Source organism: Oncorhynchus gorbuscha, linkage group LG15 (genome assembly GCF_021184085.1).
Source record: "Oncorhynchus gorbuscha isolate QuinsamMale2020 ecotype Even-year linkage group LG15, OgorEven_v1.0, whole genome shotgun sequence".
NCBI lineage: Eukaryota > Metazoa > Chordata > Actinopteri > Salmoniformes > Salmonidae > Oncorhynchus > Oncorhynchus gorbuscha.
Window position 1 is genome coordinate 68766369 of NC_060187.1, and position 23633 is coordinate 68790001.

General features: G+C 41.6%; 1 protein-coding gene across 1 annotated transcript; it reads right to left on the bottom strand.

The window, feature by feature from the left end:
* Positions 1–126: 126 nt before the first annotated feature.
* Positions 127–23584, bottom strand: vars1 (valyl-tRNA synthetase 1). The gene is made up of 30 exons (XM_046302523.1): positions 23445–23584; positions 22067–22416; positions 21686–21829; positions 20759–20957; positions 19786–19913; positions 19527–19602; positions 19288–19388; positions 19051–19178; positions 18624–18788; positions 18429–18510; positions 18125–18244; positions 17922–18030; positions 17668–17756; positions 17415–17505; positions 17151–17275; positions 16012–16115; positions 15705–15863; positions 15253–15343; positions 14364–14469; positions 14202–14272; positions 12207–12332; positions 11992–12096; positions 3249–3396; positions 2861–2988; positions 2543–2698; positions 2188–2412; positions 1964–2075; positions 1127–1302; positions 809–958; positions 127–697 (listed from the first exon to the last, which is right to left on the bottom strand). The coding sequence occupies exons 1-30, from the start codon at positions 23566–23568 to the stop codon at positions 629–631; spliced, it is 3957 nt and encodes a 1318-aa protein (XP_046158479.1). The 5' UTR covers positions 23569–23584; the 3' UTR covers positions 127–628.
* Between the last annotated feature and the right edge of the window lie 49 nt (positions 23585–23633).

Below are 23633 nucleotides of genomic sequence, written 5' to 3' on the forward strand. Positions count from 1 at the left end.
GCAATCTTTCATGTATAATTATAGACAACTAGGGCCTTGATGTTTTCCAGGTCAAGAAACTCCTGGACCTAATAATTTCACCAAATGAGCAGAATGCACATCAAAGAAAGAACCGATCCCAGCCTGTCTAATATAAGGTCTTTACTCCAGAGTATCCTTTATGGAAAGTGGCATAGCACTGACATGAGACAACAGGAGGGTGAAATACAGTGAGCTCAATGTATTGGGACAGTGAGCTTGTTTTGGCTCTGTATTCCAGTACTTTGGGTTAAAGTGCAGACTGTCAGCTTTAACTTCAGGGTATTTTCATTCAGATTGGGTGAAATGTTTGTACATAGTCTTTCCAGGATTTGCTGGTTGTTTCAGAACATTTTGTGCCCAATTAGAAATGAATAGCAAATGTATTGCTTCATTTGAGTCACTTATTGATAATCGACAGTTACAGGCACAGAACTCCCATGTCTTGGTGTATGAATATTTGTGCATCCACATTTACGTAGAAATGTTCACCCAATATGGATGAAAATACCCTGAAATTAAATTTAAGTCTGCACTTTAACCTCTTATTGTAATACTTTGAGCTCACTATGATAAGAACCATGTTGTAAAAGGGGACAGAGGGGAGCAGTTACACCATTCTCTTGAAGTTGTCTATGGCTTCCGTTGCTTTCTCCAGCTCCGTCTGGCTCTGACGCAGCTGGAAGAGGGTTAGAGAGCAGGATCACAGGTCACCACACACTTCACAAGCAGAGCCAAGCAAAATGTTTTTACTGTGGGAATGCCCCACGTTCCAAAACATCCTCCTTACCTTCTCAGCATCCAAATCCTGTACTTTAACAGGCACCTTCTCCTTGTAGTCACTCTTCTCCATCTTTTCTCTCAGTTTATCCATCTGTTTCTCCAGCTCTCCCTTCTTCACAGTCAGCTTGGTCACCTCCTTCTCCAAATCTATCAGACCCTGGGAGAGAGATTAAAAACAAAACGCAGTTGTAAAAACAGAAGTGTAACAATTTCACTAGGGAATAAAGATGTCTGGTTTGGCACAGTCATCAGATGACTCATACACTGTCAGCCAATCACAACACAGAATAATGTGTGGTTGAAACCTGTAAAATTGACCTCTTACCTTGAGCATGAGGTGGACGGTGCACCTGTCGGAGGCAATGGCCACAGCACAGCCCTCTGGGACGGCCCCGGTGGCCGGGACGGGCTGGATGGTCTGGGATAGAGACAGGGTCTGGATCTGCAGACTGTACTGCTCCACCAGAGACATCGTCTCACTGTCTATACACTGGAGGTAGCCTGGGTATAATATGTAAAACAACGCTGAGAAGTGTTCTAGTCACCAAAGTAGATAATCATACACCCTTGCTATAACTAAGCAGTAAATATAGTACCGTAATTTCTGGACTATTATGCGCACCTGAATATAAACCGCACCCACTGAATTATTAAAGAATATGTATTTTGTACATAAATAAGCCGCACATGCCTATAAGCCGCAGGTGCCTACCGGTACATTGAAACAAATTAACTTTACACAGCCTTTAAACGAAACACGGCTTGTAACAAAAATAAATAGGCTTTAACGAAACACGGCTTGTAACAATAAATAGGCTTTAACGAAACACGGCTTGTAACAATAAATAGGCTTTAACGAAACACGGCTTGTAACAATAAATAGGCTTTAACGAAACACGGCTTGTAACAATAAATAGGCTTTAACGAAACACGGCTTGTAACAAATAGGCTTTAACGAAACACGGCTTGTAACAATAGGCTTTAACGAAACACGGCTTTAACGAAACACGGCATTGTGACGGTGCTCAGTTTTTTTGAAAGCGGGAAATCCATAAATTAGCCGCGTCATTGAATAAACCGCGAGGTTCAAAGCGTGGGAATAAAGTAGCGGTTTATAGTCCGGAAATTACAGTACAATGCTTGTGGTCATGTATGAACTCACAATCGGCACGTGTCTTGGTCAGGTTGTAGTCGGCCCTGAGTGAACGGATGGTCCGGACCACGGTCATCACAAACTCCATCTGACGGTCCACATCCTCACTGTGCCAGCAGAACTAGAGACCACACAGAGACGACAGCCAGGCAACCACCACAAATTACAGTCAACAAAACTCATACCCTTTGGTTTATTATACAGTGTACTCCGTGTATCAATATAAAGTTCACCTCCTCAGTCTCAGGGTAGGGCGTGACATGGATACTAGGGTGGCCATCCTGGGATCGTCGCCGTGGCAACCTCTGGTAGAGCTCCTCGCCCACGAAGGGCATGATGGGAGCTAGGAGGAGCAGGCCGGTCTCCAGGCAGGTGAACAGCGTCTGTCTGCAGACTATAGCCTGGCTCTGAGACCCACTGTCCTCCTCCGCCCTGGAGAACACTGGCTTCACACTCTCCTAGTGGGGTGAGGGTGGTCGAGAAGGGATGAGGATGGAGGTTGGGAGCAAGATGTTAAGGAGTGGCAATATATTAATCACACACACCACCACTCACAGGCAGACAGAGACAAGGCAAACAGACTCTCACCAGATAGATGTCACAGAGCTCGTAGAGCCAGAAGTTGTAGATGGCTGTGGTGATAGCTGGGAAGTCGTAGGCCTGGAACCCTGCATTACACAGACCCACAGCAGTACACAGACGGGACAGAATCCACCGGTCTGACACGCTCTCCTCCCCACACAGCTGACAGGAGGAGAATTGGACATTTTACAGAGATATAAACCCAAATACCATATCATACAAAGACCTGTTTCCACTATAACAAATTAAGAGCATTTTCTTGAAGCAACTTTATTTCCCTTCATTTACATGGGCATGACACTGCAGTAAAGCTACTGTAGTCACCTGGGCATTCTCTGAAGGAACAAAGTTGTCTCCCAGCGTCCTCATGGCAAACTTCACAGCATTCCACAGCTTGTTACAGAAGTGACGGTAACCAAGGATACGATTCACATCCATGTTAATGTCCCTGCCTGAGCGAGTTAGGGGGATAGAGGAAAAAGGGTTGTGTTGGTGTGTACATGGCATGCCAGCCATAACATGACACGGCCACATCACCAGATGGCAGGAGTGAGTGATGTGGTCCTTCTGTAGCTCAGTTGGTAGAGCATGGCGCTTGTAACGCCAGGGTAGTGGGTTCGATCCCCGGGACCACCCATACGTAGAATGTATGCACACATGACTGTAAGTCGCTTTGGATAAAAGCGTCTGCTAAATGGCATATATTATGTACCTTGGCTGGTGTAGGCACACAGGGCGAAGCGGAGGGCATCTGTGCCACACTCTGGGATACCAGTGGGGTAGTCCGACTTCTGTCCCTGCTTGGCCTTCTCTACCTCTACTGGGTCCAGATTACTGTCCTGCAGCTGGGCATACAGTCCCTGCACACACGAAGGGTCGGCAGAGACATTATGTCCTGGTGCTTCGTTCTCGGCACTTAACCGCAGTTCAACAGCTACATGACAACATAAATGCATGACACTGATTCAAAGCAGCAAGAGACACTGTTGGTTCCTCAATCCACCTGATATAGTAAGAGTATGTACTGCCAGAGCCCTGTATAGCAGTGGTCACCAACCGGTCGATCACCAAACATTTCTGTAGGAAAGATAAAGGCTTGCGCTCCTTAAAAATGGTTGCGCTGTTGGCAGTAGGTGCACTTGATTCAGAAGCACTGGGTAGGCAAATTATTCCCATTTTGATCTTTTTCAATTGTCTGAAAAGACACACTCCGCCTACCCGGCATTCGGATAGCTCAAATCACCATGCCAACAGCTTCCACGACCCCAGCAACAGCAAAGTTTGATCCTAACCTACATGAGATTTGATCACTTTTAAAACCATGATGACAGAGAGACTGTCACAATACAGCAAAGGGCTGCTGTTTTTATGAGTTAGTTCATGTCTAACTTTTTGTTCAGTACTGTTTTTATGAGTTAGTTCATGTCTAACTTTTTGTTCAGTACTGTCAATGCTGTTTTTATGAGTTAGTTCATGTCTAACTTTTTGTTCAGTACTGTCAATGCTGTTTTTATGAGTTAGTTCATGTCTAACTTTTTGTTCAGTACTGTCAGTGCTGTTTTTATGAGTTAGTTCATGTCTAACTTTTTGTTCAGTACTGTTTTTATGAGTTTAGTTCATGTCTAACTTTTTGTTCAGTACTGTCAATGCTGTTTTTATGAGTTAGATCATGTCTAACATTTTGTTCAGTACTGTTTTTATGAGTTAGTTCATGTCTAACTTTTTGTTCAGTACTGTCAATGCTGTTTTTATGAGTTAGTTCATGTCTAACTTTTTGTTCAGTACTGTCAGTGCTGTTTTTATGAGTTAGTTCATGTCTAACTTTTTGTTCAGTACTGTTTTTATGAGTTTAGTTCATGTCTAACTTTTTGTTCAGTACTGTCAATGCTGTTTTTATGAGTTAGATCATGTCTAACATTTTGTTCAGTACTGTTTTTATGAGTTAGTTCATGTCTAACTTTTTGTTCAGTACTGTCAATGCTGTTTTTATGAGTTAGTTCATGTCTAACTTTTTGTTCAGTACTGTCAATGCTGTTTTTATGAGTTAGTTCATGTCTAACTTTTTGTTCAGTACTGTTTTTATGAGTTAGTTCATGTCTAACTTTTTGTTCAGTACTGTCAATGCTGTTTTTATGAGTTAGTTCATGTCTAACTTTTTGTTCAGTACTGTCAATGCTGTTTTTATGAGTTAGTTCATGTCTAACTTTTTGTTCAGTACTGTCAGTGCTGTTTTTATGAGTTAGTTCATGTCTAACTTTTTGTTCAGTACTGTCAATGCTGTTTTTATGAGTTAGTTCATGTCTAACTTTTTGTTCAGTACTGTTTTTATGAGTTAGTTCATGTCTAACTTTTTGTTCAGTACTGTTTTTATGAGTTAGTCCATGTCTAACTTTTTGTTCAGTACTGTTTTTATGAGTTAGTTCATGTCTAACTTTTTGTTCAGTACTGTCAACGCTGTTTTTATGAGTTAGTTCATGTCTAACTTTTTGTTCAGTACTGTCAATGCGGTTTTTCTGAGTTTAGTTCATGTCTAACTTTTTGTTCAGTACTGTCAATGCTGTTTTTATGAGTTAGTTCATGTCTAACTTTTTGTTCAGTACTGTCAATGCTGTTTTTATGAGTTAGTTCATGTCTAACTTTTTGTTCAGTACTGTTTTTATGAGTTAGTTCATGTCTAACTTTTTGTTCAGTACTGTCAATGCTGTTTTTATGAGTTAGTTCATGTCTAACTTTTTGTTCAGTACTGTTTTTATGAGTTAGTTCATGTCTAACTTTTTGTTCAGTACTGTCAATGCTGTTTTTATGAGTTAGTTCATGTCTAACTGTTTGTTCAGTACTGTCAATGCTGTTTTTATGAGTTAGTTCATGTCTAACTTTTTGTTCAGTACTGTCAATGCTGTTTTTATGAGTTAGTTCATGTCTAACTTTTTGTTCAGTACTGTCAATGCTGTTTTTATGAGTTAGTTCATGTCTAACTGTTTGTTCAGTACTGTCAGTGCTGTTTTTATGAGTTAGTTCATGTCTAACTTTTTGTTCAGTACTGTCAATGCTGTTTTTATGAGTTAGTTCATGTCTAACTTTTTGTTCAGTACTGTTTTTATGAGTTAGTTCATGTCTAACTTTTTGTTCAGTACTGTCAATGCTGTTTTTATGAGTTAGTTCATGTCTAACTTTTTGTTCAGTACTGTCAATGCTGTTTTTATGAGTTAGTTCATGTCTAACTTTTTGTTCAGTACTGTTTTTATGAGTTAGTTCATGTCTAACTTTTTGTTCAGTACTGTCAATGCTGTTTTTATGAGTTAGTTCATGTCTAACTTTTTGTTCAGTACTGTCAATGCTGTTTTTATGAGTTAGTTCATGTCTAACTTTTTGTTCAGTACTGTCAACGCTGTTTTTATGAGTTAGTTCATGTCTAACTTTTTGTTCAGTACTGTCAATGCTGTTTTTATGAGTTAGTTCATGTCTAACTTTTTGTTCAGTACTGTCAATGCTGTTTTTATGAGTTAGTTCATGTCTAACTTTTTGTTCAGTACTGTCAATGCTGTTTTTATGAGTTAGTTCATGTCTAACTTTTTGTTCAGTACTGTCAATGCTGTTTTTATGAGTTAGTTCATGTCTAACTTTTTGTTCAGTACTGTCAACGCTGTTTTTATGAGTTAGTTCATGTCTAACTTTTTGTTCAGTACTGTCAATGCTGTTTTTATGAGTTAGTTCATGTCTAACTTTTTGTTCAGTACTGTTTTTATGAGTTAGTTCATGTCTAACTTTTTGTTCAGTACTGTCAATGCTGTTTTTATGAGTTAGTTCATGTCTAACTTTTTGTTCAGTACTGTTTTTATGAGTTAGTTCATGTCTAACTTTTTGTTCAGTACTGTCAATGCTGTTTTTATGAGTTAGTTCATGTCTAACTTTTTGTTCAGTACTGTTTTTATGAGTTAGTTCATGTCTAACTGTTTGTTCAGTACTGTCAATGCTGTTTTTATGAGTTAGTTCATGTCTAACTTTTTGTTCAGTACTGTCAATGCGGTTTTTCTGAGTTTAGTTCATGTCTAACTTTTTGTTCAGTACTGTCAGTGCTGTTTTTATGAGTTAGTTCATGTCTAACTTTTTGTTCAGTACTGTCAATGCTGTTTTTATGAGTTAGTTCATGTCTAACTTTTTGTTCAGTACTGTCAATGCTGTTTTTATGAGTTAGTTCATGTCTAACTTTTTGTTCAGTACTGTCAATGCTGTTTTTATGAGTTAGTTCATGTCTAACTTTTTGTTCAGTACTGTCAATGCTGTTTTTATGAGTTAGTTCATGTCTAACTTTTTGTTCAGTACTGTCAATGCTGTTTTTATGAGTTAGTTCATGTCTAACTTTTTGTTCAGTACTGTCAATGCTGTTTTATGAGTTAGTTCATGTCTAACTTTTTGTTCAGTACTGTCAGTGCTGTTTTTATGAGTTAGTTCATGTCTAACTTTTTGTTCAGTACTGTCAATGCTGTTTTTATGAGTTAGTTCATGTCTAACTTTTTGTTCAGTACTGTCAATGCTGTTTTTATGAGTTAGTTCATGTCTAACTTTTTGTTCAGTACTGTCAACGCTGTTTTTATGAGTTAGTTCATGTCTAACTTTTTGTTCAGTACTGTCAATGCTGTTTTTATGAGTTAGTTCATGTCTAACTTTTTGTTCAGTACTGTTTTTATGAGTTTAGTTCATGTCTAACTTTTTGTTCAGTACTGTCAATGCTGTTTTTATGAGTTAGATCATGTCTAACATTTTGTTCAGTACTGTTTTTATGAGTTAGTTCATGTCTAACTTTTTGTTCAGTACTGTCAATGCTGTTTTTATGAGTTAGTTCATGTCTAACTTTTTGTTCAGTACTGTCAATGCTGTTTTTATGAGTTAGTTCATGTCTAACTTTTTGTTCAGTACTGTTTTTATGAGTTAGTTCATGTCTAACTTTTTGTTCAGTACTGTCAATGCTGTTTTTATGAGTTAGTTCATGTCTAACTTTTTGTTCAGTACTGTCAATGCTGTTTTTATGAGTTAGTTCATGTCTAACTTTTTGTTCAGTACTGTCAATGCTGTTTTTATGAGTTAGTTCATGTCTAACTTTTTGTTCAGTACTGTTTTTATGAGTTAGTTCATGTCTAACTTTTTGTTCAGTACTGTCAATGCTGTTTTTATGAGTTAGTTCATGTCTAACTTTTTGTTCAGTACTGTTTTTATGAGTTAGTTCATGTCTAACTTTTTGTTCAGTACTGTCAATGCTGTTTTTATGAGTTAGTTCATGTCTAACTTTTTGTTCAGTACTGTCAATGCTGTTTTTATGAGTTAGTTCATGTCTAACTTTTTGTTCAGTACTGTCAGTGCTGTTTTTATGAGTTAGTTCATGTCTAACTTTTTGTTCAGTACTGTTTTTATGAGTTAGTTCATGTCTAACTTTTTGTTCAGTACTGTTTTTATGAGTTAGTTCATGTCTAACTTTTTGTTCAGTACTGTCAATGCTGTTTTTATGAGTTAGTTCATGTCTAACTTTTTGTTCAGTACTGTCAATGCTGTTTTTATGAGTTAGTTCATGTCTTAACTTTTTGTTCAGTACTGTCAATGCTGTTTTTATGAGTTAGTTCATGTCTAACTTTTTGTTCAGTACTGTCAATGCTGTTTTTATGAGTTAGTTCATGTCTAACTTTTTGTTCAGTACTGTCAATGCTGTTTTTATGAGTTAGTTCATGTCTAACTTTTTGTTCAGTACTGTCAATGCTGTTTTTATGAGTTAGTTCATGTCTAACTTTTTGTTCAGTACTGTTTTTATGAGTTAGTTCATGTCTAACTTTTTGTTCAGTACTGTCAACGCGGTTTTTCTGAGTTTAGTTCATGTCTAACTTTTTGTTCAGTACTGTCAATGCTGTTTTTATGAGTTAGTTCATGTCTAACTTTTTGTTCAGTACTGTTTTTATGAGTTAGTTCATGTCTAACGTTTTGTTCAGTACTGTCAATGCTGTTTTTATGAGTTAGTTCATGTCTAACTTTTTGTTCAGTACTGTTTTTATGAGTTAGTTCATGTCTAACTTTTTGTTCAGTACTGTCAATGCTGTTTTTATGAGTTAGTTCATGTCTAACTGTTTGTTCAGTACTGTCAATGCTGTTTTTATGAGTTAGTTCATGTCTAACTTTTTGTTCAGTACTGTCAATGCTGTTTTTATGAGTTAGTTCATGTCTAACTTTTTGTTCAGTACTGTCAGTGCTGTTTTTATGAGTTAGTTCATGTCCAACTTTTTGTTCAGTACTGTCAACGCTGTTTTTATGAGTTAGTTCATGTCTAACTTTTTGTTCAGTACTGTTTTTATGAGTTAGTTCATGTCTAACTTTTTGTTCAGTACTGTCAATGCTGTTTTTATGAGTTAGTTCATGTCTAACTTTTTGTTCAGTACTGTCAATGCTGTTTTTATGAGTTAGTTCATGTCTAACTTTTTGTTCAGTACTGTCAATGCTGTTTTTATGAGTTAGTTCATGTCTAACTTTTTGTTCAGTACTGTCAACGCTGTTTTTATGAGTTAGTTCATGTCTAACTTTTTGTTCAGTACTGTCAATGCTGTTTTATGAGTTAGTTCATGTCTAACTTTTTGTTCAGTACTGTCAATGCTGTTTTTATGAGTTAGTTCATGTCTAACTTTTTGTTCAGTACTGTCAATGCTGTTTTTATGAGTTAGTTCATGTCTAACTTTTTGTTCAGTACTGTCAACGCTGTTTTTATGAGTTAGTTCATGTCTAACTTTTTGTTCAGTACTGTCAATGCTGTTTTTATGAGTTAGTTCATGTCTAACTTTTTGTTCAGTACTGTCAATGCTGTTTTTATGAGTTAGTTCATGTCTAACTTTTTGTTCAGTACTGTCAATGCTGTTTTTATGAGTTAGTTCATGTCTAACTTTTTGTTCAGTACTGTCAATGCTGTTTTTATGAGTTAGTTCATGTCTAACTTTTTGTTCAGTACTGTCAACGCTGTTTTTATGAGTTAGTTCATGTCTAACTTTTTGTTCAGTACTGTCAATGCTGTTTTTATGAGTTAGTTCATGTCTAACTTTTTGTTCAGTACTGTTTTTATGAGTTAGTTCATGTCTAACTTTTTGTTCAGTACTGTCAATGCTGTTTTTATGAGTTAGTTCATGTCTAACTTTTTGTTCAGTACTGTTTTTATGAGTTAGTTCATGTCTAACTTTTTGTTCAGTACTGTCAACGCTGTTTTTATGAGTTAGTTCATGTCTAACTTTTTGTTCAGTACTGTCAATGCTGTTTTTATGAGTTAGTTCATGTCTAACTTTTTGTTCAGTACTGTTTTTATGAGTTAGTTCATGTCTAACTTTTTGTTCAGTACTGTCAATGCTGTTTTTATGAGTTAGTTCATGTCTAACTTTTTGTTCAGTACTGTTTTTATGAGTTAGTTCATGTCTAACTGTTTGTTCAGTACTGTCAATGCTGTTTTTATGAGTTAGTTCATGTCTAACTGTTTGTTCAGTACTGTCAATGCTGTTTTTATGAGTTAGTTCATGTCTAACTTTTTGTTCAGTACTGTCAATGCTGTTTTTATGAGTTAGTTCATGTCTAACTTTTTGTTCAGTACTGTCAATGCTGTTTTTATGAGTTAGTTCATGTCTAACTTTTTGTTCAGTACTGTCAGTGCTGTTTTTATGAGTTAATTCATGTCTAACTTTTTGTTCAGTACTGTCAACGCTGTTTTTATGAGTTAGTTCATGTCTAACTTTTTGTTCAGTACTGTTTTTATGAGTTAGTTCATGTCTAACTTTTTGTTCAGTACTGTCAATGCTGTTTTTATGAGTTAGTTCATGTCTAACTTTTTGTTCAGTACTGTCAGTGCTGTTTTTATGAGTTAGTTCATGTCTAACTTTTTGTTCAGTACTGTCAATGCTGTTTTTATGAGTTAGTTCATGTCTAACTTTTTGTTCAGTACTGTCAATGCTGTTTTTATGAGTTAGTTCATGTCTAACTTTTTGTTCAGTACTGTCAATGCTGTTTTTATGAGTTAGTTCATGTCTAACTTTTTGTTCAGTACTGTCAATGCTGTTTTTATGAGTTAGTTCATGTCTAACTTTTTGTTCAGTACTGTCAATGCTGTTTTTATGAGTTAGTTCATGTCTAACTTTTTGTTCAGTACTGTCAATGCTGTTTTTATGAGTTAGTTCATGTCTAACTTTTTGTTCAGTACTGTCAATGCTGTTTTTATGAGTTAGTTCATGTCTAACTTTTTGTTCAGTACTGTCAATGCTGTTTTTATGAGTTAGTTCATGTCTAACTTTTTGTTCAGTACTGTCAACGCTGTTTTTATTCAACACTATTACAAAACATAAAAACGTGCTTCTCCCTACTTCCACTCGGCTACTAATTCATTACAGCACAAGTGTCTCGATAGCCCTGCATTTGTATTATCATTAGCAGCTCATGTCTATTTTAATATCGAGGAATAGAGCAGAGACGTGAGAGGTGGATCCTCTCTCCCTCCCTGAGACTAATGTAGTGTTCAAAACTACAGGGAACTCGGAAGATCCGACTGGGAAAAATAGTTTCTAGATCACTGACATGATTTGACCTCTTCTTCAGTTGTCTTGAAAGCACCATGACCATCAGATTGATGCAGGTACCAGTCCAGTAAAAAAGAAAAAGTGAATTATTTGCTAATTATGCTCAGTTCTGCCCTGCAAGTACTACACAAACTGATCTATTTTGTTATCAAAGTGAGAGTTTTTGTATATAATATGGTCTGAGAAGAACTGGCAGGCCAGGCATATAGCCAATATGCTATGATAATGTATTAGGCCTACTGCACAAACCTCATTCCTACACAATTGTTTTTCAGGTCAAATGTTTGGGTTTTTTGTTGTTGAAAGAAATGATTAAATAATAGCGGTAGATATCGGCTTGCTTTTTGACTACGAAAGTGACCTTGGTGGCCACTGCTCTAGAGGGCTGACTCAGCTCTAGACTTGGGCGATTCACCGTTTATACTGTATACCGGGGTATTTCAGCTGGGGGGTGTGTGCTTCGTCACTGCTTTTAACTAGAAGTTAAGTATAACTATAAGAAACCTAAGATGTGTCAAATAAATTATATCCAGCTCAGGGCTCCAGCTATGCATTTGGTTCACTAACTTGCCAGCTGTGGCAAGATCAAGTGTCTTGGTTACAGCTTATTGGTTACATTCAATCCCCTCCTGGATCAAGATCCCTGTTGCCTAAATTGTTTTGTGCCCCTTGTGTGCATTTCCGGTAATACTGTACCCCAGTATGGTACAGAAACGCTATGACGGTAAAAAAACGTGGATACCTCCGAACCCTACTCAGCTCAGTTTGAGGGAGCAACACTAGGAGAGACCGATAAAAGGCCCCAATAGAGCCTGGAATAGCTGCTTAATAAGCAGACAGTACAACACCCCCCATGGGAGCACGGTGTGTTACCTCCAGAGAGATGCCTGTGATGACGTCCAGGGGGTCGATGACGTTCCCCAGAGATTTGCTCATCTTCCTCCCGTGGGCGTCCCTCACCACCGCATGGAGGTACACCTAGTATCAAACACAGCCATTACCATTACTATACAGGCTGTCCCCACTGTAATCAATGACATGCTACACTGGTCAGAGGCAGCAGGTGATTACTTCCAAATGAGCCCCACCTCTTTGAAGGGCAGCTTGCCGGTGAGTTTGAGGCCCATCATCACCATGCGGGCCACCCAGAAGAACAGGATGTCATGACCGGTCTCCAGCAGGCTGCCTGGATAGAACACACTCAGGTCCTGGGTCTGGACAGAGAGAGGAAAACCTGTATTACACACTCAGGTCCTGGGTCTGGACAGAGAGAGGAAAACCTGTATTACACACTCAGGTCCTGGGTCTGGACAGAGAGAGGAAAACCTGTATTACACACTCAGGTCCTGGGTCTGGACAGAGAGGGGAAAACCTGTATTACACACTCAGGTCCTGGGTCTGGACAGAGAGGGGAAAACCTGTATTACACACTCAGGTCCTGGGTCTGGACAGAGAGGAAAACCTGTATTACACACTCAGGTCCTGGGTCTGGACAGAGAGGAAAACCTGTATTACACACTCAGGTCCTGGGTCTGGACAGAGAGGGGAAAACCTGTATTACACACTCAGGTCCTGGGTCTGGACAGAGTGGAAAACCTGTATTACACACTCAGGTCCTGGGTCTGGACAGAGTGGGGAAAACCTGTATTACACACTCAGGTCCTGGGTCTGGACAGAGAGGGGAAAACCTGTATTACACACTCAGGTCCTGGGTCTGGACAGAGAGAGGAAAACCTGTATTACACACTCAGGTCCTGGGTCTGGACAGAGAGGGGAAAACCTGTATTACACACTCAGGTCCTGGGTCTGGACAGAGAGGGTATTACACACTCAGGTCCTGGGTCTGGACAGAGAGGGAGAACCTGTATTACACACTCAGGTCCTGGGTCTGGACAGAGAGGGGAAAACCTGTAGGTCCTGGGTCTACACACTCAGGTCCTGGGTCTGGACAGAGAGGAAAGGAAAACCTGGGTCTGGACAGAGAGGGGAAAACCTTACACACTCAGGTCCTGGGTCTGGACAGAGAGGGGAAAACCTGTATTACACACTCAGGTCCTGGGTCTGGACAGAGAGGGGAAAACCTGTATTACACACTCAGGTCCTGGGTCTGGACAGAGAGGGAAAACCTGTATTACACACTCAGGTCCTGGGTCTGGACAGAGAGGGGAAAACCTGTATTACACACTCAGGTCCTGGGTCTGGACAGAGAGGGGAAAACCTGTATTACACACTCAGGTCCTGGGTCTGGACAGAGAGGGGAAAACCTGTATTACACACTCAGGTCCTGGGTCTGGACAGAGAGGGGAAAACCTGTATTACACACTCAGGTCCTGGGTCTGGACAGAGAGAGGAAAACCTGTATTACACACTCAGGTCCTGGGTCTGGACAGAGAGGAAAACCTGTATTACACACTCAGGTCCTGGGTCTGGACAGAGAGAGGAAAACCTGTATTACACACTCAGGTCCTGGGTCTGGACAGAGAGAGGAAAACCTGTATTACACACTCAGGTCCTGGGTCTGGACAGAGAGAGGAAAACCTGTATTACACACTCAGGTCCTGGGTCTGGACAGAGAGAGGAAAACCTGTATTACACACTCAGGTCCTGGGTCTGGACAGAGAGGAAAACCTGTATTACACACTCAGGTCCTGGGTCTGGACAGAGAGGAAAACCTGTATTACACACTCAGGTCCTGGGTCTGGACAGAAAAGAGGTCCTGGGTCTGGGGGAAAACCTGTATTACACACTCAGGTCCTGGGTCTGGACATTACACACTCAGGTCCTGGGTCTGGACAGAGAGAGGAAAACCTGTATTACACACTCAGGTCCTGGGTCTAGACAGAGAGAGGAAAACCTGTATTACACACTCAGGTCCTGGGTCTAGACAGAGAGAGGAAAACCTGTATTACACACTCAGGTCCTGGGTCCAGACAGAGAGGAAAACATGTATTACACACAGAGGGTATCACACTCTCAGCTCTCGACACACACTACCCACACATCAATATCATCAATATATCTCTCAGGAACTATGGAAAGCATATGTTAACAACTTTAATACACACACACACCTACAGCCTCACCTCATTGGGCCAGCCGAAGATGGAGAAGGGGAAAATACCAGAGGAGAACCATGTATCCAGGACATCCTCATCTGTAACACAGAAAGTGAACAAAAATCACTGGGTAATGGGCAAAATACTCCATTCCACTGTAAATGATCATCATTTGAGAGAAGATCTTACCCTGTCGGAGGGTGATCTTGTCAGTGGAGACGTTGAAGCGCTTGGCAGCTTTATCTCTGGCCTCCTCCTCTGTCCTCCCACTCACCCAGTAATGACCATCCATGTCCTGGAGGAAGAAGAAGACGGAAGGGAGGGAGGAAGAAGAGAGGGAGGAAGAAGAAGAAGGGAGGGAGGAAGAAGAGAGGGAGGAAGAAGAAGAGAGGGAGGAAGAAGAAGGGAGGAAGAGGGAGGAAGAAGAAGAAGGGAAGAAGAAGAAGAGAGGGAGGAAGAAGAAGAAGAGAGGGAGGAAGAAGAAGAAGAGAGGGAGGAAGAAGAAGAAGAGAGGGAGGAAGAAGAAGAAGAGAGGGAGGAAGAAGAAGAAGAGAGGGAGGAAGAAGAAGAAGGAGGGAGGAAGAAGAAGAAGGGAGGAGGAAGAAGAAGAGAGGGAGGGAGGAAGAAGAAGAGAGGGAGGGAGGAAGAAGAAGAGAGGGAGGGAGGAAGAAGAAGAGAGGGAGGAAGAAGAAGAGAGGGAGGGAGGAAGAAGAAGAGAGGGAGGGAGGAAGAAGAAGAAGAGAGGGAGGAAGAAGAAGAAGAGAGGGAGGAAGAAGAAGAAGAGAGGGAGGAAGAAGAAGAAGAGGGAGGAAGAAGAAGAAGAGAGGGAGGAAGAAGAAGAAGAAGAGAGGGAGGAAGAAGAAGAAGGGAGGGAGGAAGAAGAAGGGAGGGAAGAAGAAGAAGGTAGGGAGGAAGAAGAAGAAAGGGAGGAAGAAGAAGGGAGGGAGGAAGAAGAAGAAGAGAGGGAGGAAGAAGAAGGGAGAAGGAAGCCAGAGAGATGGGACATGGGTTGTTTGAACAGGTGTGACTTAAATGACAGAGAAAATCAGAGAGAGAGAAAGAGAGAAACGGATATCACCTCTCCTGGTGTGACTGAAGGGTCAGTCACGGTGACAAAGTAGGCTGGGATCCTGTGACCCCACCACAGCTGACGAGAGATACACCAGTCCCTGGGAGGGAGGGACAACGAATGAGGGATGAGTTAAGTGAATATGTGAGGAAAGAGGGAGTGAAGAGGGGTGAGGAAACCTGAGCACAACTGGTGACAGATGAGACACTAAAGAAGAAAAGGAATTTGGTGCTGGAGTAGAGGTGCTCCCTGTTTTTAACTAGGGATCTAACCAGGATCTGTAATACACTTGATTTCTATAATGGAGAGAGTGTGGCGTGTCACCTTCTAATGAGTAGAGAGATGGAGCACATTAAAGAGTAGAACGGGAAGGACAGCAAGGAAAGAGAAAGACTGATGACAAAAGAGAGGTATAGAAGGAAGAGGAAAACAGAACCAGAAAGGAGATTGAGGTGACCTACCTGATGTTGTCCAACCAGTTGAACCAGGTCTTATGGTGGTGGTCTGGGATGATTTTGAGTCTTCTCTCCCGGACTGAGTCAGCTGCTTGCTTGCCCATGTCAGCACAGTCCACATACCACTGAGGCTTCAACAGGGGCTCCACTATGTCCTTAGAACGACTGGGGAGGAGAAACACACTCACATCAAATCGAGAATTGTCTCACTAACATGTTCACACAGATGTGACCACATTTCGCCCACTGATGCACGTGAAGCTGGAAACAATATGTGCTTATGTGCTCGTAATGTGGACTGATCGTAACGCACCTGCAGACAGGCACCACCATGGGGTTATCTTTGGTCTCCTTGAAATGGCCTCTGTCCTTCAGAGCCTGCAGCACAGCCTTCCTCGCTTCGAAACGTTTCATACCCTGAGAAAGAGAGAGGAGGTAGGCAGAGAAAAACAGAGAGGAAGTTACCAAACAGATGCCACACAGAACAACAAGGAGGAAAAGGAAGAAGAGTGACAACACACCACAACTATTAAGACAGCATGAAGACAAGATCCAGGTGAAGACGTAGTGGGAGTGTATTGTACCAGGTGAAGTAGTAGTGGGATTGTACTGTACCAGGTGAAGACGTAGTGCGAGTGTACTCTGCCAGGTGAAGAAGAAGTGGGTGTGTACTCTGCCAGGTGAAGAAGCAGTGCAAGGGTACTGTGCCATAAGAAGAAGCAGTGCAAGTGTACTGTGCCGGGTGAAGACGTAGTGCGAGTGTACTGTGCCAGGTGAAGGAGAAGTGGGAGTGTACTGTGCCAGGTGAAGAAGAAGTGGGAGTGTACTGTACCAGGTGAAGACGTAGTGTGAGTGTACTGTGCCAGGTGAAGAAGAAGTGGGAGTGTACTGTACCAGGTGAAGAAGAAGTGGGAGTGTACTGTGCCAGCTGAAGAAGTAGTGCGAGTGTACTGTACCAGGTGAAGAATACGTGGGAGTGTACTGTACCAGGTGAAGAATACGTGGGAGTGTACTGTACCAGGTGAAGACAAAGTGGGAGTGTACTGTACCAGGTGAAGAAGTAGTGCGAGTGTACTGTGCCAGGTGAAGAAGTAGTGCGAGTGTACTGTGCCAGGTGAAGAAGTAGTGCGAGTGTACTGTGCCAGGTGAAGAAGTAGTGCGAGTGTACTGTGCCAGGTGAAGAAGTAGTGCGAGTGTACTGTGCCAGGTGAAGAAGTAGTGCGAGTGTACTGTGCCAGGTGAAGAAGTAGTGCGAGTGTACTGTGCCAGGTGAAGAAGTAGTGCGAGTGTACTGTGCCAGGTGAAGAAGTAGTGCGAGTGTACTGTGCCAGGTGAAGAAGTAGTGCGAGTGTACTGTGCCAGGTGAAGAAGTAGTGCGAGTGTACTGTGCCAGGTGAAGACGTAGTGGGAGTGTACTGTGCCAGGTGAAGAAGTAGTGCGAGTGTACTGTACCAGGAATGGAGCCGGCACGTTGATGAGCAGGCCATTCTCATCCAGGATGTTGATGAAGGCCAGGTTGTGTCTGTTTCCAACCTCATAATCATTATGGTCATGGGCTGGGGTGATCTTCACAGCACCTGGTGGAGAGAGAAAGAAGGGGAGAGGGAGAGACAAGGTTCTGTACAGCTCAACCATCCAAACTAACAGTATCCCACTATTCCTTAGACCACCAGATTACTGCAGGACAGCCACATGGCCACACAGCATGGTTAGTACCCGTTCCAAAGTTGACGTCCACAAACTCATCAAACACGATGGGCATCTTTCTGTCACAGAAGGGATGAAGCACCATCTTCCCTTTAAGGTGCTGAGAGACACAGATAGACCAAAGCGTGTTAGTTCTCAATTAGAATGCCAAAAACATTAATCAAAACAACATTTAAATATCAAGAAAGTATAATCTTTCATGGATTTTCCCAAAGAATGTCTGTATTGGAAGGTTGGCGGGGTGTTTGTGGGTTGTAGAGACCTGGTATCTGGGGTCGGCAGGGTGGACGGCCACAGCAGAATCTCCCAGCATGGTCTCTATACGAGTGGTCGCCACAATCACCTCCTCATCTAACAGTGAGACAGTGGGAGACATTTAATAAAAGAAGACAGAAATAGAGGGAGGGAGAAAAAAAATGGAAGGGAGAGATCAATTAACATAATTGAAAGAAACACTCAAGATAAAGCAATGTCCTTGTACCTCCCCAGCCCAAAATGACTCTCCCCATGTCTTACCTGATCCCTCTATCTTGTAGGAGAAGGAGACCAGTACTCCAAACTCCACCTTGTCCTTGTAGCCAGGCACGGGCAGCAGAGTCCTGCCAGTCAGCTCCTTCTTATCCACCTGGACAACACAGCATCATGGGAGTGTTCATTATAGTATGCAACAGAATGGACATTTCAAAAACGGTTTAAAACATTTCACAACAGAATAATACCTCTATATCCGAGATGGCAGAGTTGAGGGTGCAGGACCAGTTGACCAGCCTCTTGCTCCTGTAGATTACACCGTCCTCATGCAGACAAATGAACGCCTCCTGGACTGCATAGGACAGTTTCTAGAGAGGGAGTCACAATAGTTTAGTGTTGGGAACATTATAACGTTAGTAAAGCCTCAGTCTAGACATAGTACTTTATGTATTAGACTAATAAAGCTCTCATAAGTTGTCCAGGATGACACAGTAAAAGGTGACAGGTAATGTAACGTTAAGTGTAAGGTAATGTAAATGATAGTAAACTCACAGGGTCCATGGTGAAGCAGGCTCTGTCCCAGTCCAGAGAGGAACCCAGCTTCTTCAGCTGGTGGTAGATACGGTCTCCCTTCCTACAACACAGTGCAGGGAGGAAGAAAGAGAGGAACTCTAGCTCTAACTTTCTCTTCTATTGTTGTTCTTTCTTTCTTTTGAAACCCTCTGTCCTTCCTCTCCCACCACTCACTCATTCTTCCACTTCCAGACATCTTGGATGAACTGGTCTCTCCCCAGGTCGTGACGGCTCAAGCCCCTCTCCCTCATCAGTTTTTTCTCCACCACCACCTGGGTGGCGATGCCCGCGTGGTCACAGCCTGGGTTCCACAGAGTCGTCTCGCCACGCATACGGTGCCTGGGGAGAGGGAGGAAACAGGAAATGCACCATCATACTGCGATAAGGACAGAACTAGATTACAGCACTACAGAATATTGAGAATGGGACAAGACATGAATGTTGAGAGAAGTGAAGAGAAAAGTGGGACACGTAGAGTCATGACAGCAAGAGAGAAAGCAAGACAGCGAGACAGAGAAAGAAAAATAATAGAGAGTGAGATTGGTGAAAGGATGTGAAAATAAACCGCAGATTGGTGTAATCAGATAGAGAATCCCATTACCATCTGGTCAGACAGTCCTGGATGGCGTTGGTTAGGGCATGGCCTAAGTGAAGAGATCCCGTCACATTGGGCGGAGGGATACACATCATGAACACTCCACGGGGGTTAGGCTCACTGATACTCTTCCGCTGAAGAATATAAGAACATCATAATAGCTTGATTATGACCTCAGCCATGGGCTGGTTAAATGGCACATTTCATAAACTATGAAATACATAAAGAGAGTGACAGTCTCACCCCGTACTCAGGTTTGAAGTATCCCTGCTTCTCCCACCAGGAGTACCAGGCTGCCTCCACGTACTGAGGACTGTACGAGTCTGGCAGGGGGCTCAGGACATCTGACACAGGGAGAGATAGGAGTTTAATTCGCACCACACACACACAAAGTATAAAAGAGAGAGTGGTGGATTATACATAGTTAATAATAGAGATCCTATTCAATTATTCTAATTCCTAATTCTATGGTTAATAAGCACCTTTTTTCTCTCCAGGAGGGGTGGGGACGTCGTATGAGATCACTCCCAGGTCCTTCTTCTCTGGTTTGGCCTTTTTCTGGAGAGAGACCAGAATGAGACTGAAGACACCTACTGAATGACCTTATCTAGGCTGTAAAAACTGTAAAGGGAGTATACTTTAAGGATCATCATCTTGTTGGGTTCAAGTTGATCCACACAGCAATGGTCTTTGCAACAAGGAAAATGAGAAATGAAACCAGCCACCTGTCCATCTTCATACCTCTGTCGGGGGTGCCAGTTTCTTTTCTTGCTTTTTCTTCTCCTCCATCTCCTTCTTCTTTTGGAACTTCTCCAACTTCTCTCTGTTTTTAGCCTCCTTCTTCAGCTGAGCTTCTGTCTTTGGTTTGCCTGAGAGAGAGAGAAACACACTTTGAGAATAACATACACACTCAAACAAACTCAAGCTGACACACACACACACACGGAGTCAACTCATGATGCTATGTATCCAGAAAATATTCCTCCGAGGTTACTAACTGATAAGATGCCAAATGTAGTGAAAACTAAAACGGATTTGCCATTCAGCTAGACAAGAAGACGCCGTTGGTCTTCAGGATAATAAAGTTATTCTTCAATCTAAAGCTGATCTCACACAAAGAAACTTGAGCAGAATTTCTGTTGCATTTGCAGGTTGCAAATGTCATCATCTCAAGCAACTTTGCAGGTATACGAGTCAACTCACAATTATTATAATTGTTTTATTGCATACAATATACAATCATATTGAAGGTACTTGTCATTTTATTGATTCCATATTGTTTGCAAATTCTTAAAGCTGCAACTTAACTTTTTGGGGCGACCCAACCAAATTGACATAGAAATGTGTGTTATAGATCTGCCATTCTCATAGAAAGCATGTCTAAGAAGCAGCAGATCTGTTCGACTTTCAATATTTCTATGCTTCCCGTTATCTAGTTTAGTTTTCGTGTCTTTAATTTTCGGATTTGTACACCAGATTCAAAAAGCTGAAAATACAATATTTTTGGTTATGGAAAATATATATTCACAGTGGTTTAGATGGTACAGTGATTCTCTACACTATATGTGCTTGTTATGTTGTATAAACTGAAATTAGGCGCACTATTAGAATTTTAGCCACCAGGAAATGAGGGAACAATTTCTGCATAGTGCATCCATAACACATACTACCAGACGAGTTACTCACAGTTAAAGACATGGCCCAAGCCTCTTACCATTGGTAGCATTTGCATCAGCAGTTGGATTAGCGTTAGCAGCAGGAACAGGAGCAACGCTGGGTTTGGGTGTGACGGGCACCATCTTCTCACACAGAGAGATCTGTCCCAGGACCTTGACAAACTGAGGCTGGTTGACACAGGTCAAAAACCACCTGGTCACGTTCGTCAGGGCTCTCCTGTTGGACGGCTCCAAGGCCTAGTATGACATAATAATAAGAACGTTATTGGAGTTCAAACAATGTGAAACAGGAAGATCTTACATTGGATGTTGCATGCAATTTTAGTCGAGTTGCTTTGTGTATCAGCAATGTTGCTTGAGATGATGTCACTTGCAATCTGCAACAGAAATTGCATTCGGATTGCTTCGTGTGACACGAGCTTTACAGTACAACTACTGTGTATTCATTATGCTGATTCTGTTGCTAAATGTTATGTCTGTTGCTAAACGTTTTGCAAAAAAAATGTTTACTCCAAATGGAAAACGTTTTATACAATGAAAACAATCATTTTTATAGGACAAATGCAGGTAGGCCCCCCGTTTTGTTCTGCTTGCTCCATTTAGTTCTTAAACAGTAAACAGGTTCTGTTGCAATGAGTTTATTTATTTAACTAGGCAAGTCAGTTAAGAACAAATTCTTATTTTCAATGACGGACGGCCTACCGGGGAACAGTGCCCTGCCCTGTTCAGGGACAGAATGACAGACTTTTACCTTGTCAGCTCGGGGATTTGATCCAGCAACCTTTCAGTTACGCTCTAACCACTAGGCTACCTGCCGCCCCTCCCGAATGAATGAATACACCCCAGCACTCACTTACCAGACAGTCTGTTAACAGAAGACAAATACTTTCACTTCTTCCTAACTTTAAAGAATAAGGAAGAGGATACACAAATAAGATAAAAGTTAATATAAAGACTTGGCTCACATATTTGAAGGGCAGGAGTGCTGCGGTTGCCACAGCGATGTCAGCCAGAGTGAGGCTGTCTCCCACCAGGAATGTTCTAGGTTCCAGGTTCTTATCTAGAACGTTTAGCACGCGCATCATCTCAGCATGAGAACTCTGCTGAAGCTGCATGGACATCAGAATCAGAAAAAAGGATTGGTAATCAACAATATTAACACACACAGGAATTTGTCTTGGGGTATGTTATATTCCAGATTAGTGTTCCCTCCCCTTGCTTTGTCATTGTTCAATCACTCCCATAGTCCAATTCATTTGAAATTAAGCAAATATTCACCATTATACTCCTATTTGTGTGTTTGTGACTGCATGGGTTGCTTCCAGTAGTGAGACCCTCTCCCTCACCTTCTTATCCACTCCCATCACCCCCAGCAGTGGGAACACCACAGCACAGGACACAGGAGTCAGCTCATTGTCTGCAAAGCTGAGCCACTGCCACACCTGGCTCTCCTGCTTAGCATTTGACCCTATCCTCTTCCCCTGAGAGGCTAGGTACCATGCAACAGCACTGGCCCCAGAGAGCACATCACCTCCCCCAGAGCCCAGCACCAGGCTGGGGCGAGAGCACAGGGCCAGGGAGGCAGGAGGGTCTTCTATGAGTGTGCAGAGCCGAGAGGGGTAGAACTCTGCAGAGACCAGGGCCATGAGGCTCCTGAAATCGTCAGGGTGGGGGGAGACGTAGAGCGAAGCCATCCCTAGGAGAGGGGGGAGAATGACTGAGATTGGTGTGTCAGACAATATAATGACTGTCAAAATATAACGCTTCCGTAGTGTCATTAAATAGTACAGATATGTATTTGGATGCAAACCACTTCACAAGTCATTCAATCTCAGCTAAAACTAGCTTGCTAGCAGGTTAGCTACATAACAGTAGGCAGTACCGTTACTGTTTTGGGCATGTTTGTTTATGCTAACTCAAATTATGCTACACTAAGGTGACATCTCTTAAGTAACAAACACTAAAGTTAGCAACAAATCTGGGAAGTAAACAGAGACAACTCCACAAACAGAGACGTGCACAGATGGCTATGCAACGATTCATGGGCTATTTTCTAGTGCAACAAACCTGACAAACTGGAAAGACATGCTAACCATTAGCAGACTAAACTCCAGTCCATGATGAGTTTAGTCGGCTAGCTAATCATCAGCTTTGGCAAGCTGGAACTTAAAAAAGGGACCATATGTAGTTGCTATATCTATTGTAAATAAAAATATACCCATTCATTCTTGAAAAATCTAACATAGCTAAATGCCTCATGAGCTTCGTTCAATGGTCGTACACCATCATAACCCAAAATATAAACTTGTTTTACTCCAATGTTTGTAAACAAAGTAATGTTAGCTAAGTGTAAAACACTATAGTTTCAAAAAATAGTTTAAACTATCAGTTTGATATCATGAACGGTCAGTCTTTGCATCGGGAGCGACCGGTAGCCTACTGGTTAGAGCGTTGGGCCAGTCACTGAAAGGTTGCAGGGTCGAATCCCTAAACTGACAATGTAAAAACGATCGTTCTGAACAAGGCACTGTTCCCCGGTAGGCCGTCATTGTCAAAAATGATTTATTCCTAACTGACTTGCCTAGTTACATTTTTAAAATCCATTGCTCCATCTATGAATTTGAGAGTTCCATTTCACCTGCCTTACACCATGAATTATGTACACAAACTTTTGATATAATACATCATTTTAAAATAAATGGCACTTGAAAAAGATATCCATACCGTTGAATGAAGAAGAAAGGGACGTCAACTCATGAGTTCCGGATAAGCAGCGTATTACAGTAGTCGGCTGTCTGATGCAATGTTGCGCACATGTTTGGTTCGAAGGACCTTTGGACAGATTCATTTCCGCCACATCAAGGCGGCCTGTAAGAATGCCTTTTTCAAATTGACCATGACATTTGTCCAGAC